Source organism: Rutilus rutilus (genome assembly GCF_951802725.1).
Source record: "Rutilus rutilus genome assembly, chromosome: 6".
Classification (NCBI taxonomy): domain Eukaryota; kingdom Metazoa; phylum Chordata; class Actinopteri; order Cypriniformes; family Leuciscidae; genus Rutilus; species Rutilus rutilus.
In genome coordinates, this window is record NC_140214.1 from 43,443,550 (window position 1) to 43,457,310 (window position 13,761).

The window sequence follows — 13,761 nt, forward strand, 5'->3', positions numbered from 1 at the left end:
ATTTGATCTAATATTTTATGATAAAGCCAGGTGCAAATTTCTTTTTTCATTTTGTTTACACACAAGATGAAAAAAAAAAAAAAAATTCAGAGGGGTTTCAGGATAATATACTGTCCATAGCCTTTAAAAATCGATTTTCGCCATATTTTTTTTAATTAAAATGTCACATAAATCAGGCCAGGAATGATTTATTATCACATCCCTCTGAAAATATATTCAGAATACTGCTAAGTGTATAACTGGAGAGTTTGGTGTACATAGGCTGAGATGTTTGTACTGGAGAATGACAAAAAACTCATTTTGAGAAAACGGCATTTAAAGAGTTAAATAGCTCTAAATGAGATTTCGTCATTAGCTTTAAATCCCCCTTTGGACATTCACGATTGGTTACTGATAGAAAGGAAATGCCCATATTTGGGTTACATAGCGTTGTGCAGGAGACTCTGAGCTTTACAGCGAGACCGGTCATGACAGACTTCAGTAAACAGATGGATCTCGGCGTGTCATGCTGGAATGCTAACTTCTTGGTAACTTCGGGAGAAACTTACTGCCGCAAGTAAACAAAATGTAATAAAATAAACATCTTAATGTATATTTTCAACGTTTTCTTTATAGCAGCTTGAAAGAACACATATTGAAGGAGTAAACTAGCCCAAAATCTCAAAACTGACCACTGCATGAAAATCGATGTTTTTGCCTGCCGTGTCTCGCCTTAAGAGAAAATAATACCTGCATAACAACACAACACAAATAAGCGCAACAAAGCTAAGGGCTCAAATATAAAATAGTAAAACAGAGATGGCAGTATCAGACTCCGATATAAAATGGAAAAATAGGAGTGGTAAAACAGTATCAAACTCAAAATGTTTAAATCAGAGGTGGCAAGGCAGTATCAGACTTGAATATATAATGGAAAGAACCAGGAGTGGCAAAACAGTATCAGACTCAATGGAAAATGGTAAAACCAACCAACCTTAATTATAGGCCATGGAAAACAAGTGTGTTTTTAGAAGAGACTTAAAAGTGATCATGGAAGGGGCTCTCCTAATTTCTAACGTCAAATTGTTCCTCAACCGAGGCCCGATCCCAGAAAATGCTCGATCCCCTCTGTGTTTGAGTGTGGGACTAATAACAGGTTCTGGTCGCTTGATCTCAGACTTAGTATATGGTTGCAGCAATTCAGATAGATAGCTGGGGGCTAGGTTACGTAGAGATTTATAAACAAATAAAAGGATTTTAAAATCAATTCTGAAATGAATGGGCAGCCAATGAAGGGACCTCAGACTTGGGGTGATATTGGCGCTTTTACGGCTATAAAGAAGGAATCTTGCAGCAGCATTTTGCACTAATTGAAGACGAGTAATTTGAGACTTTGAAATCCCGCAGTAAAGTGAATTGCAGTAGTCTAAACATGAGGTGATAAAAGCATTAACAGCCATCGCTAGAGTTTTATGATTAAGGAAAGGTTTGACTTTAGACAGCAGACGAAGTTGATAAAAACTTGAACTTAAACTTGAATTCTTTAAATATAAGTACAATGTAAAACCATGTACAATAAGTGCATTGTATCAAATTATTTCATTTTTTCAATGTTAGTACATAGTAGTATTAAGGACACTTAATATAAAGTGGGACCCAGCTTATTTATTTCTTTTCAGTATATACTTGAGTGCGTCATGTATGCAGCCGTATATTACACTGCAGGGGCACATTCACAGTTTCATTACATGGACATTTATACTTTGTCCATCAAAGAAGGCTTTAACAAAATAGCTAAGAAAGATACATTGACAGGTGACACTGCAACGACTCCCCTTTTAAATTGCTAATTTAACCCTTTACACTTTGTTTTTACATCAGCAGTTTTCACGTGGAATGCTCCTAATGCAGGCCTGGGCAAACACGGTCCTGGAGCGTGTTCATGTTTTTCAAAACGTAATCAATTTTCAGTGACATCAATTCTGATGTAAAATAGTAATGTATATGTTAACAAACTGACCCACTGTACTTTTGATCATGCAGATGATTTGTATGAATGTATGTTCACAAGCTTGGATGTCAACTGGCCTGGCTCAGTCAGAGTCTGTGTTCTGCCAGTGCTTGAGGAAGGTGAAGAAAGTGGAGAACTGAACAAATGAGTTAGCTTTAATATCACAGTCTCATCTCAGTAAACTGCTGTTAGGTTTGAAATCTGCCACAGGGTGTCCGGTAAGAGACTTGGTGAAAAGATGTTGGGCATTTGAGAGTAACCTGTTTATGTGACACCACAACAACTCAGTTATTAACAAGGATTGAATTTAGTGTGTGGTTTTATATAGAAATTTTCTATAGAAACAGAAAATGCAGAGTAAATATAATAAAATCAAATATTACAGATACACATGATGAATATTCAGCAAAATACACAATTGACTTGCTATGTCATATACATTAAAGCAACACCAATAAATATTTTTTAGCTTAAAATAATGTTTCCAAAATCGTTTCAGTGGTTCATCAAGTCGTAACAGAGTGAAAGGCACTTATGCCTCTGCTTTGCGGTCCTTTATCTGCTATAACCACACTATGCAAGTTTGCCAGATCGGGTCGCGTTTCTGTAGTTCTAATGAGACATGAGAAAACTACAAATTTGACTTGCTTTATGTCAAGCGTTACAATTGTCATTATTTTGTTTTTCTTCGTTTCTGATGTCGCAATACATCATACTTTCATAAAATCATGCATCATACTCTACCTTGTTTGTGGACATCATTCATTCCAGAGCCAGTGCTGGATAAACAGCGAGCGTGCGTGCGATGGTAGGCTGCGGTGGGCTAAATGATTTACGACAGTGGTAATGAACAATTCCGCTTCTAACCTGTAGGGCGACCGCAGAGGAAAAGTTCCTTGGTGTTGCTTTAAGTTAAAGTCCGCGTGAACCGGAAGTTGCAAACGACTTTTCTCCAGTGCTGTGACGTATTTCCTAGTGAAAAGGAATATTGAACAGAGGGCAGGGTTTTACTCTAGCGCTCCTCCTCTCCATCTCTCGCTCATAGCAGACTAACGGTTTGAGGGGAGTGGTTAAGCGTTTCCCAAACCAAGCCGTCAAACATACGTCATCAGAGAAGGTCCTCCAAGGCAGAGGGGAGGGGCATTTTCAGATTTTGATTAAAGATTACAAAGCCCAAAAATTTTTTTGTGTGGATTGACTTGCATGGATGAATTGTTCACCACAAAACTAACAATTTAGGCAAACAAAGTAAATATGGTCAATTTTGAATTCATGTGGACTTTAAACAGTAAACAGCTTGATTTGTTCTATATTGTATCAGCTGTGCTCTGTCTGGACATCTTCTTAAGAATATCTCAAAAACAAGCACTTAGACAGTGAACTATGGCCTTAGCAGGGTCACTGTATAGTAGTGTAACGGAGAACAGCTCAAAACTAATCCTTTAACCCTGAGTTTGTTCAGCTACCTTCATGGTATAGGTATAGGTGTGCAGTACAGTTAGTCTTCTCCTAGCCTTTTAATAGTTTCAGTAAGCCAATCAAGTCTGTCACATTGCTAAACAAGCATATAAACTGTCACAAAGCAGCCGTAAAATGAATTCTAGCTGTTATGAAGTGTACAATAAGCTTCTCAGAAACAATCCAGATTACTTACAGATATAAACTGTGTGTGGTTCTAAAAAAAACTAAAAACATAATAAGCTACTTAGTATTTTTATGTTCATATGTATTCTTAAATGTAATACAAGTGCTTTAACAAATTGCCTCATCATTTTTTACAGATAAATTGCTTTAATACCAATTATCAGGGTGGCCTACTTTAGTACAGTAGAATACTTCTGCTGTCAGGAAAGCCAAATCAAGTTCTTACACCTGTCCTGGGGCCTCATTTATAACCGTTGCGTACGCACAAAACAGGCCCTGAAAGAGGCATACGCCACTTCCGACGCATAAGTTGTGATTTATAAAAACAAACTTGACGGGAAAATTTGCGCACCTGCACGCAAACTCCGACCCATGCGTACGAACGTTTTGGAGATGGAGCAGTTTGGCGACACCGATGGTGAGCTGGAGTTAAATGTCTTTTTGGTCACTTTTAGACAGAAAATCTAAAGACATATACAGAAAGATAATACAAAATATAATTTCACTCACCAAGCTTATCACTTGAAGCAAATATCCATCCCTTCTTAAATGTCCGCGCCAGCGAGCGCGTTGGGCCGTTTAGTGAAACTGACGCAAATAACAGTTTAAATAAATAAAATAATGATTTAAACTATGTTTTACTTCTGATATAAACATTTAGATTAAATATGCCATTCAAATTAATGGAGTTAAACACTTAAACATGAAATCATTACTGAGAAGTTAAAAAAAAAATGTATAGCCTATTCAGTCAATAGAAATATTTGTTGTGGATGCCATGTTTTTGAACACTTTTCCTGTGACCTGTGGCGTGTTGTTTTAATGTTTTAACCACAGAGATAATTGCTTATCATGATAATACCAGATTGTCTGAGAAAATAGTTTTGTGCAAATAATGCCCAAGGCCTATCTGTTTCCATTAAAAATATAAATCAATTAAAAATACAATTCGGCCAGTGGAAAAGATTGAGAAAAACTTTTTCTGAAATGTATTTTACACTATTTGATTTATGTATTCAAAAACAAGGCAAGGATAGGCAACTACATGATTTTTATTAATGTAATGTGTCTTGTACCGTTAAACGTCATCACGTGGATGAATAATCATATGCAAATGATATGCAGATGAGGATCTGCATAGTAAAACTAGGCGTTGTAAACTCCATATATGGTTATTTCGGGGTGGAGACGCATGTGCGCACAATCTTCCGCTGACTGGGATTTATAAAGTGAATTCTGCGCAGGTTCTGGCGTACGAACGGTTTTATAAGTCTGAATATTTTTTGGCTTTTTGGCCATTTTTGGCTTTCGGGCGCACGTACACTTTTAGTAAGGTTCCTACGCACAGTTTTATAAATGAGACCCCTGACCTGAGCACAAGCTCTCATTCTAATCCTGAATGTCTTCAATACTTTATATATAAAGTCTTAAATACCATATTTAAATAATTTAAGTCTTTATTATCACCTGTGTACTTAATTACTGTTTGTCTGATGAGTGCCCGAACTCTGCACAAAAAGGTTTCAGTAAGCGCCACCTGTTCGTGATAGCTGTAAATGTAAGCACAACACAAGCTCATGTTGTTTTCCAAAGACAGATATTGATTACAATGGTCTGTATCTTAAACCTGCATTGACTGCTTACCTCCACTGTAACTGATTTCCCCACACAAATGTTAAAGCTAGAATGTCCACTAATGTGTTTATTTACAAAAAGGCATGAGTGGAGAAAAACAAGGCAATTTTATTTGTATCTAAATTTTCATAAAACTGCATTTTAAATATATTATTTCTATTTGTTATGCAAAAAAAAGGACAAAATAAATAGGCTGAATAAGCTGATCTATTGCATGTTCAATAGTGGTAGCCTAGTCTATGAACGGTACACCCCCCTAAGCTCACAGAAATGGTTAGACCCAAGTCTTCAGCAGCCAATGACACTGACTTGTTCAAACTGATTTATAACGTGTATTTCACACGTATTTTATGTGTATTCAACACGTATTTCACGTGTTAAATACGCGCTGAATACGCATATTTAACGCACTGATTTGTCATGCGCAAACAACACGTATTGCATGCGTGAATTACGCGTTAAATACATGTTAAAATTCACGTGTTTTGGCCCTCATGGCTTTCCATAGTTCAAGCAGCACGTGAATCGATCATCTCTACTAGCTAATAGTAAATAAACACGAATGAACACTGTTGAAAGATACAGTATAACTTACCAAAATGTATATTCCTCATACATAATATCGATTAATCAGTGTTTTTCAACCGCGGAAAGAGGTAAAACAGCTGGAAAACAATTGTCACATAACATTTACCTCAGGAAAGCCATTTAATGACCAAAATATATAGCACGTTAGTTGGCTAGAAAAAAATAGCTATAGAGAGTACTTTGCTAAATATGTGTAGGCTACTATATTACATATTTATTATATTTTACTTATATTATTAAATAAAGTTGTTATTATAATAAAAAAATGCATTATATTTAATTTGAGTTATTTTTAACCCTAAATAATACTACCAGCTGATAGGGCTCTCTGTAGTGATGTTACGTCTGACACCGACGCTCCGAAGCTTGCTTCAAACTCGAACGGTCCTTGCAATGAACCACTGCTTCGGAGCTTGTATCATTACGTCACTAGTCACGTGAAAATGACTTCTGAAGCAAACACACTGGTTCACTCCTGTAGTAAACCACCTGACTGCTTTGACAGCCCAATCCAGTGTTGACAGGTTTGAAACCTGGCGGCTGTATTTCTTATAAAAGTGAGGGTAAAAAAAAAACTATAGAAACCATTACAGAAATTCTATTGGATTTAATGGTTTTCATGGGAATTTTATTGGTTGTAATGGGAATTATAGTGGTCTCTGTGGGTCTACTGATATGTGTTGGGTTGTATTGGTGGGGACATTAAATCCTAATGGAATATGTCCCTAACACACTACAAAAAAGAATTATGTAGTGGTTCAAATGGTAAAAGCCAATGGTTCCTATTTTAATATAAACCATTAGAATTTCTGTGATGGTTTCCAACTTTTTTTTAAGCTGGTCTGATCTTCTGTCCTTGTCTAAAGAAATAATTACACACACACATCATGCTTAATGTTTTATTATCAAGGTGAACACATGAAATTCATCAGTATCTGTAAAATTCACCTACATAAATGAGTTTCACAGCACTAACACTGTTTCAGCTTTGATCGCCTCGGTAAAAACACGTAATAAACGGGGTGTTACTTGCATTTTATGGTTGTCAGCTTTGTTGCATTACATTTACTTCACCAGGAGATGGTGCTGCAATTTCTATCTGAATGAAGCTTCGAGTAATGAACCATTTTCGACACAATTGTATCACAAAGCAATAATGCTTCGAAACGCTTCATTTGGCCATCACTAGCTCTCTGTGTTATGATGCAGAGCAGGAAGCAGGATCCAAATGCAGCAGTGTTTTTATTAAAAAGACTAAGACTAAGGGACAGAACAGGCAACATACAACATCAAGAACTCACAAAGACTGAACTAGACACATGGCTTAAATACAAAGGCAAACAAGCTAAACAAGATAACAAGGGGGCGTGGCTAATCAGAGACACCTGGAGAGACTAATAGACATTAAACATAACGGGGAACTGCTAAACATGGAAAAAGACAGGGGAACACAGACAGAAAACATAACAGAACCCACTCCGTGACACTCTGTATGTTTACAGCATTAGGAGAGATTTTTTTTTTTTCTTGAGAAAAATTAGCACCTATTTTGTGTACCTAATATTTATCCAAATGAGTCAATATTGAATCAAATCACAAGAATTTAATTTAATTAAAATTGTGAAATTTGTGTCAAGCAATAATAAAAAAAACGTAGCTTACCAGAAATTGTACCATGTAAACATTGTAACATGTTGTCACTAAACCTAATACAATTCTGTTTAATTAATAAAATGTTTTGACAATCACAACACAATTATTTTTTTTACATCCCCCCAATCCAAACTGGGCGATATTAACCAAAAACATAAGTCAAACCACATGTGAGATATTTACAAACTGTAATCAAAATAAAACACAAATACAGGGTTTCCTTCCCCGTTGCACAATAAAGCTGCACAATATGTACCAACATGTAATGAACAATATATATAAAATAATTTGCCTACTAGGCAAGACTTAATGCATGGATCTGTATGGTACATATTCCACCACCTGTTATTCACATTAATTTAGGACATAGGCCTAATGGACTGTGTCTAGATTAATACCTCAGTGAGATTAGCATTTTTATGGAACTTTGAGTTTTAAAATGGCCGCATATGCATATTGTATATTTTATTATAAGTGTGTCATGCACTGGTCTTGGTCTTGACTCGGTCTCGGCCTGTCTTGGTCTTGGTCATGACTTGGTTTCGGTTTAGGTGGTCTTGACTACAAGTTCGTGCCGCGCTGAACATTCCAATTTTGGACCTCACATAAAACCACCTCACATATTCAGTTCTATGTCTTTTAAGACAGTAAGAAAATGTTTATTTATATAGCGCATTTTTATACACAGAGTGCAATACAAAGCACGTCGACACGCAAACAAGACAAAAACAAATAAAAGTAAATAAATATATATATATATATATATATATATATATATATATATATATATATATGGTGGAAGAATGCCCATATATGGGGAACAATGTGGACACCAGAAGCCTCCTTGACTGAGGCAATAGAAGGTTGATGTCACATGATTTAGTTCCTCTGGTAAAAAAACAAGAAACTGCACAGGAACAATGTAACCCAGTTCCGTATAAATATTACTGCTTTTTGACTGTTAGTTGTTGCATTTTTGATTTTGATGTCGTGTGCATCCCTGGGGAGAAATCAGCTCTCTCCTAGCTCAGTTTATTAACTGAAATTCTTTTTGCTTAAATTGCTCTGCTGTATTATCTTAACTTGAATAGCTCAGATGAGGACAAGTTATTTTTTACATCTATTGCTTGAACTGCTTACAAGGTAAATAGCCTGTGTAATTCTCCACTCATACAGGACTGCCCTGTTGAGATTGGATAAGCTGAAGTATTATAACCTGTAACCTCTTGATGATTTGCTACAAATATTAATCATTGTGTAACCAGTATTTTTATCTTTTGTTTAAATACATTTTTATTATATAAAGACAAACACTGTTCAGTTTTACTTCAGCTTACAAAGACAGTTCTATAAGTAATAGAAAGAGCATTATAGTATATCTTGCAAGACCAAGGACAACGAAGGATCCAGGAGAGATTCTGCTGGAGGGTAAGTATGAATTTGATCAATAGGCCTAGTTGTCAATGATTGTTATTGTTGCATGAAGGTGTAGGGACACACCTAGCTAAAAAAGACCAAAAGACCACCTAGCTACTTCAATACTAGGGGTTCTTCAGGAGCTGAGATACATACCAGATTTCACCACAAAACGAAAAAACGAGAAAACAACTCCTTTTTCTCGTTTTTTCGTTTTCATATGTGAAAGCAAAAACAAATGAACGAACTATACCTGGGTCGCCTTTAAAAGGTTTTTAGAAGATGAATCACATATGTCTGTTCAAATAATCAAATATCAAATGAAACCTTACCTTTGCAAATGTGTCTGTTGTCATGAAGACGATGTGTCACGGCGAGCCAATCAGGGATGAGTTCCCTAATGAATATTCATGAGTCTTCCCCTACCACCCTGCAGAAAAATAAATAAATAAATAAATAAAAAATCCTCCTCCCGCGAACACGCCAGAAAAAGAGAAACCCGTCAAAATAAAAGTCCCATAGAGAAAAATACCTCCGTTACACATACATACATACATATATACACACACACACACACACACACACAGTATATCCTCTCATGCTGATTGGATAGATTTTAACACACATTTTAACACTCAGGTGCTCCTCATTTGGTTGCACCTTATGTTATCTTCTCGGTCAGAAGTGACCGGACACCTAAAAATTAAACTTCCTCCACCCCAGTAAAACCAATGCAATTTATTTTTGTTCAGTAATGTTTTTTATTTTGTATTTTGAAATGATTTGATGGTACTTATTAATATTTATGCAATAATTATGGTTAATTTTTTGCAGTATTTCAAATGAATATAGAGACAAGGCATTTTAAATCTGTTGATAGGCTTCATATACAGACAATATATTTGATGATACATTTGTATTAAATCATAAACATAGAATCCAGAAAAAAAAAAAAAAAAAAAAAAAAAACACTTTAGGAAAAATAAAAATAAAAATGTTGGGCCCTAAATTAAAAGGTAGCTTACTCTGTGGAGTTTAATAGTGAACAAACAAATTATTATTATATTTTTGGCCATATCCAGCTCTATTTTTGAATCATGAATCATTTGTGTCCTAATACAAAACAAAAGGATTGAATGTATAATAAATGCACTATAGGTGTATTTTACACTTATAGGTGTCGCCTATAGGTGTCGGTGTGCAACTGTTCAGCTGTTCCAAACCCTCCTATAAAACACACGAAGAAGAGGAATACGAAAGTAAAAACACATGCTGAAACCTAAAGTTTTATTGAGAAAGGTTTATTTAAAACACATGTTTTTCAAAGTTTCCTCTTCAGTTTTAGGCTGTTGTTTTTGTGGTGTGAAATTTACAGTAGACAGACAGATGAAGCCTGACGTCAATGAACAACAATCTGCTGTTATTAAACTGAATATTTCAGTTCATATATAGCAATTATGATTAGTAGTTATACAGTATGACCGTTATAATTCAGGTTACTTTTACTCAATCAGTTATTTTAGGATCATTTGAAAGTAATGCAATCAACCATCATTGTAAACTTGAAGTAATGATTAAATGACAAACGATTCAACAATTAATAAAGATTGGGTAAATATGATTGTAAAATGATAAACTGTAATAGAGAATATACAGTGAGGAAAATAAGTATTTGAACACCCTGCTATTTTGCAAGTTCTCCCACTTGGAAATCATGGAGGGGTCTGAAATTGTCATCGTAGGTGCATGTCCACTGTGAGACACATAATCTAAAAAAAAAAATCCAGAAATCACAATGTATGATTTTTTAACTATTTATTTGTATGATACAGCTGCAAATAAGTATTTCAACACCTGAGAAAATCAATGTTAATATTTGTAGGGTGTTAATATATGTAGGGTAAATAGCAGGGTGTTCAAATACTTATTTTCCTCACTGTAACAAATTGGGTTCAATTTTCCCACTCAAAGTTTTAAACACAATTGCTTTTCCCCCAATGAATTAATATTTAGAGTCAGTTAAACTCATTAATCAATCAGAAATGATTAAGACCATTCTGTTATTTTCAGTGATGGGAATAACGGCGTTATAAATAAACGGCGTTACTAACGGCGTTATTTTTGTCAGTAACGAGTAATCAAACTAATTACTGTTTCCTCCGTTACAACGCCGTTGCCGTTACTGTCAATAAAAATGCGCCGTTACTATAACTGAGCTCACTGAAGCGGTTTTCATCCGAGTGGGCTCTCTCTGTGTGTGTGTTTATGAGGCGCCGGACTGGACAAAAGTGAGGCGAATGCCGCGAGCCAGCGCGCTCGACAGTGCGCGAGAGAGACCGTCACCGAGTGTGTCCGAGAACGCGCTCGACAGTGCGCGAGAGAGACCAAATGTGTCCGAGAACGCGCTCGACATTGCGCGACAGAGACCGAATGTGTCCGAGCAACGAGCATAAATACTTTATTTATAAATAAATTACACATTTCAGCATTAGAATAATCTCTGTAGCATATTGGTATCATATGCAATGTTTTAATTAGTTTATATAGCCTAACATAAACTCCAAAATAACTTGCAGGGAACGTTCAAACATGGCTATTTGTTTGACCGGTTGTTGTGCGGCAAACACGACTAGAATTTGGCTAACCTCTGACGTTCTCTGTAGGTTATAAAAATAAAGCCCCAAAAGATTATAAAGATTATATTTTATTATTATTATTTATGTTGGTACATTGTTCAGTATTATATTGAGAGCACTTTTTGTTAAACTTAATATTGTGAGGAAGAAAATACTTCAAGTAGGCAATACAGTCTACCAGTTGTAAAGGTGTGTGAGTTTTATCATTTTAATGATATGCACTACTAGTGTATGTGTATGTAGGCTATATTTTCTATTACTATTTATTTATTTTGGGTACATTTCTTAAGAAGCATGTTCTAGTGTCCATTTAATTCAATTAACATTTCATATTAGGGGTATCCAAGAAATTTCTTATATTTAAACTTTTTTTTTTTTTTTTTAGTAACGCATAGTTACTTTCCCTGGTAATTAGTTACTTTTGTAATGATGTAATTCAGTTACTAACGCAGTTACTTTTTGTGAGAAGTAACTAGTAACTATAACTAATTACTTTTTTAAAGTAACTTACCCAACACTGGTTATTTTACATGGCAATATATTTGTCTGTAACTCACTTTATTTTATAGATAGTTTTTGCTGTTGCTGTTGTTGATGATAACTCTGCATTCTTCATTATTGTCTTAAATAAGATGTTCTTCATCTGTGTAAAATGGTGTCATTTCCAGGTGATGCTGAAGGATTGAGTGTTTTCAGAAAGCAGTGCTGATCAGTTTTCAGTGTCAGTTTAGCTGCAGTATGTCTGAGGAAAGAGGAAAGGACTCTCTCTCTCAGATGAGTCTCTCAGAGAAACACAGGTAAGACTGCGTCTGTTTTCATCAGTTTAAACTCCACTGGACTTTGTGTTTCCCTGTCAGTAACACAACTTTAAGCATTGTTTTAGATTTGCACATGCTTTGCACAATTTCTATTTTTAACTTCTTAAATTAACTCTGACATTGTCTATAAAGCCCTGTTTGCTCTATAGAAAATATCACAGTTAATAATTTGTTGATAACCTTCTAGATGCTGAATTAATCCAAATAAATTACTTTAGTTTTTAGATCATAAAATTATTGACAGACATTAGGAAACAACTATACACTTAATTTAATTCAAGTATGCTAACACAACTGTGTCACACAGACATTTCTGCTCTCTATTTCTGTCAATAAACAAAATCTTGACATGGTATCATAAATTAGAGTTAAGTATTTTTTTTTCAATATTTAAACTTGACATGTTCTCATCAATTAGAGTGAAGTATTTTTTAACATATTTAATCTCACTCATGTATATTAAAGAAATCGTTAAACTAATGTGAGCCAGTAAAATAAAATGACCGTAAAACAGTACATTGTGTGAGTGTGTGTATTTCTGTGGAGGATTAGATAAAGACACAGATGTGTTTCAGACACAGTTGATCCTCCTTTACTAAAGTGTTTTCTCTCTCTCTCTGTTCTTTGTGTCATCAGTGTAAGATCAGGCTCACATGTGTCCAGCTCTGTGTCTCTGAAGAGTGATTGGTCTAAAGGTGCAAATCCACCAGACTTCAGTGAGAAAACACCATCATCTAATAAAAGGTATTTTGTGTGTTTACATTACATTATATTGTTGTATTATTTGTCCACAGTGGTGTATATGATTGAACTTGACAGAATAAAATAGTAAGCCACAATAAAACTCAATTCCTGGGAACCTTATGAAACTCATTCAGTAACACAATTACACAGGCAGCCACAAGGAGGCACACTATTCACTATGGAAAATAGATCATGCAACTAAACATGTATATATTTATCCATCAAACTGTAGTCATAAATGGACAAATGCACAGCTATACTGCATTTAATTACTATTTGCAATATTAATCCTTTTCAAATGAGACTGTAGTATCTCCTGTAGTAAAGTGTTTTCTCTCTGTTCTTTGTGTCATCAGTGTAAGATCAGGCTCACATGTGTCCAGCTCTGTGTCTCTGAAGAGTGATCGGTCTAAAGGTGGAAATCCACCACACTTCAGTGAGAAAACACCATCATCTAATAAAAGGTATTTCATGAGTTTCTAATTTTTTTGTCACACGTTGACTGTGTTTAAAAGTTGTATCAGTGAATACCAATCATGAAACATTTTTAGATCAAATATTTATCATAAATCCGATCAAATATTTGAGTATTCACAGCAAATACTTATTTCTCTTTCTGTGATATTTTGCCCGGAAA

General features: G+C 35.1%; 1 protein-coding gene across 1 annotated transcript in view; it reads left to right on the forward strand.

Annotated features, from left to right (window-relative positions):
• Positions 1–13,761, forward strand: part of LOC311292532 (protein NLRC3-like) — a 437,424-nt gene that overhangs the window by 418,075 nt on the left and 5,588 nt on the right. Inside the window, exons 3-4 of the mRNA XM_084412251.1 lie at positions 13,017–13,124; positions 13,481–13,588. Of these exons, the coding sequence (XP_084268377.1) occupies positions 13,017–13,124; positions 13,481–13,588 (216 nt within the window). The remainder of the gene's footprint in view (positions 1–13,016; positions 13,125–13,480; positions 13,589–13,761) is intronic.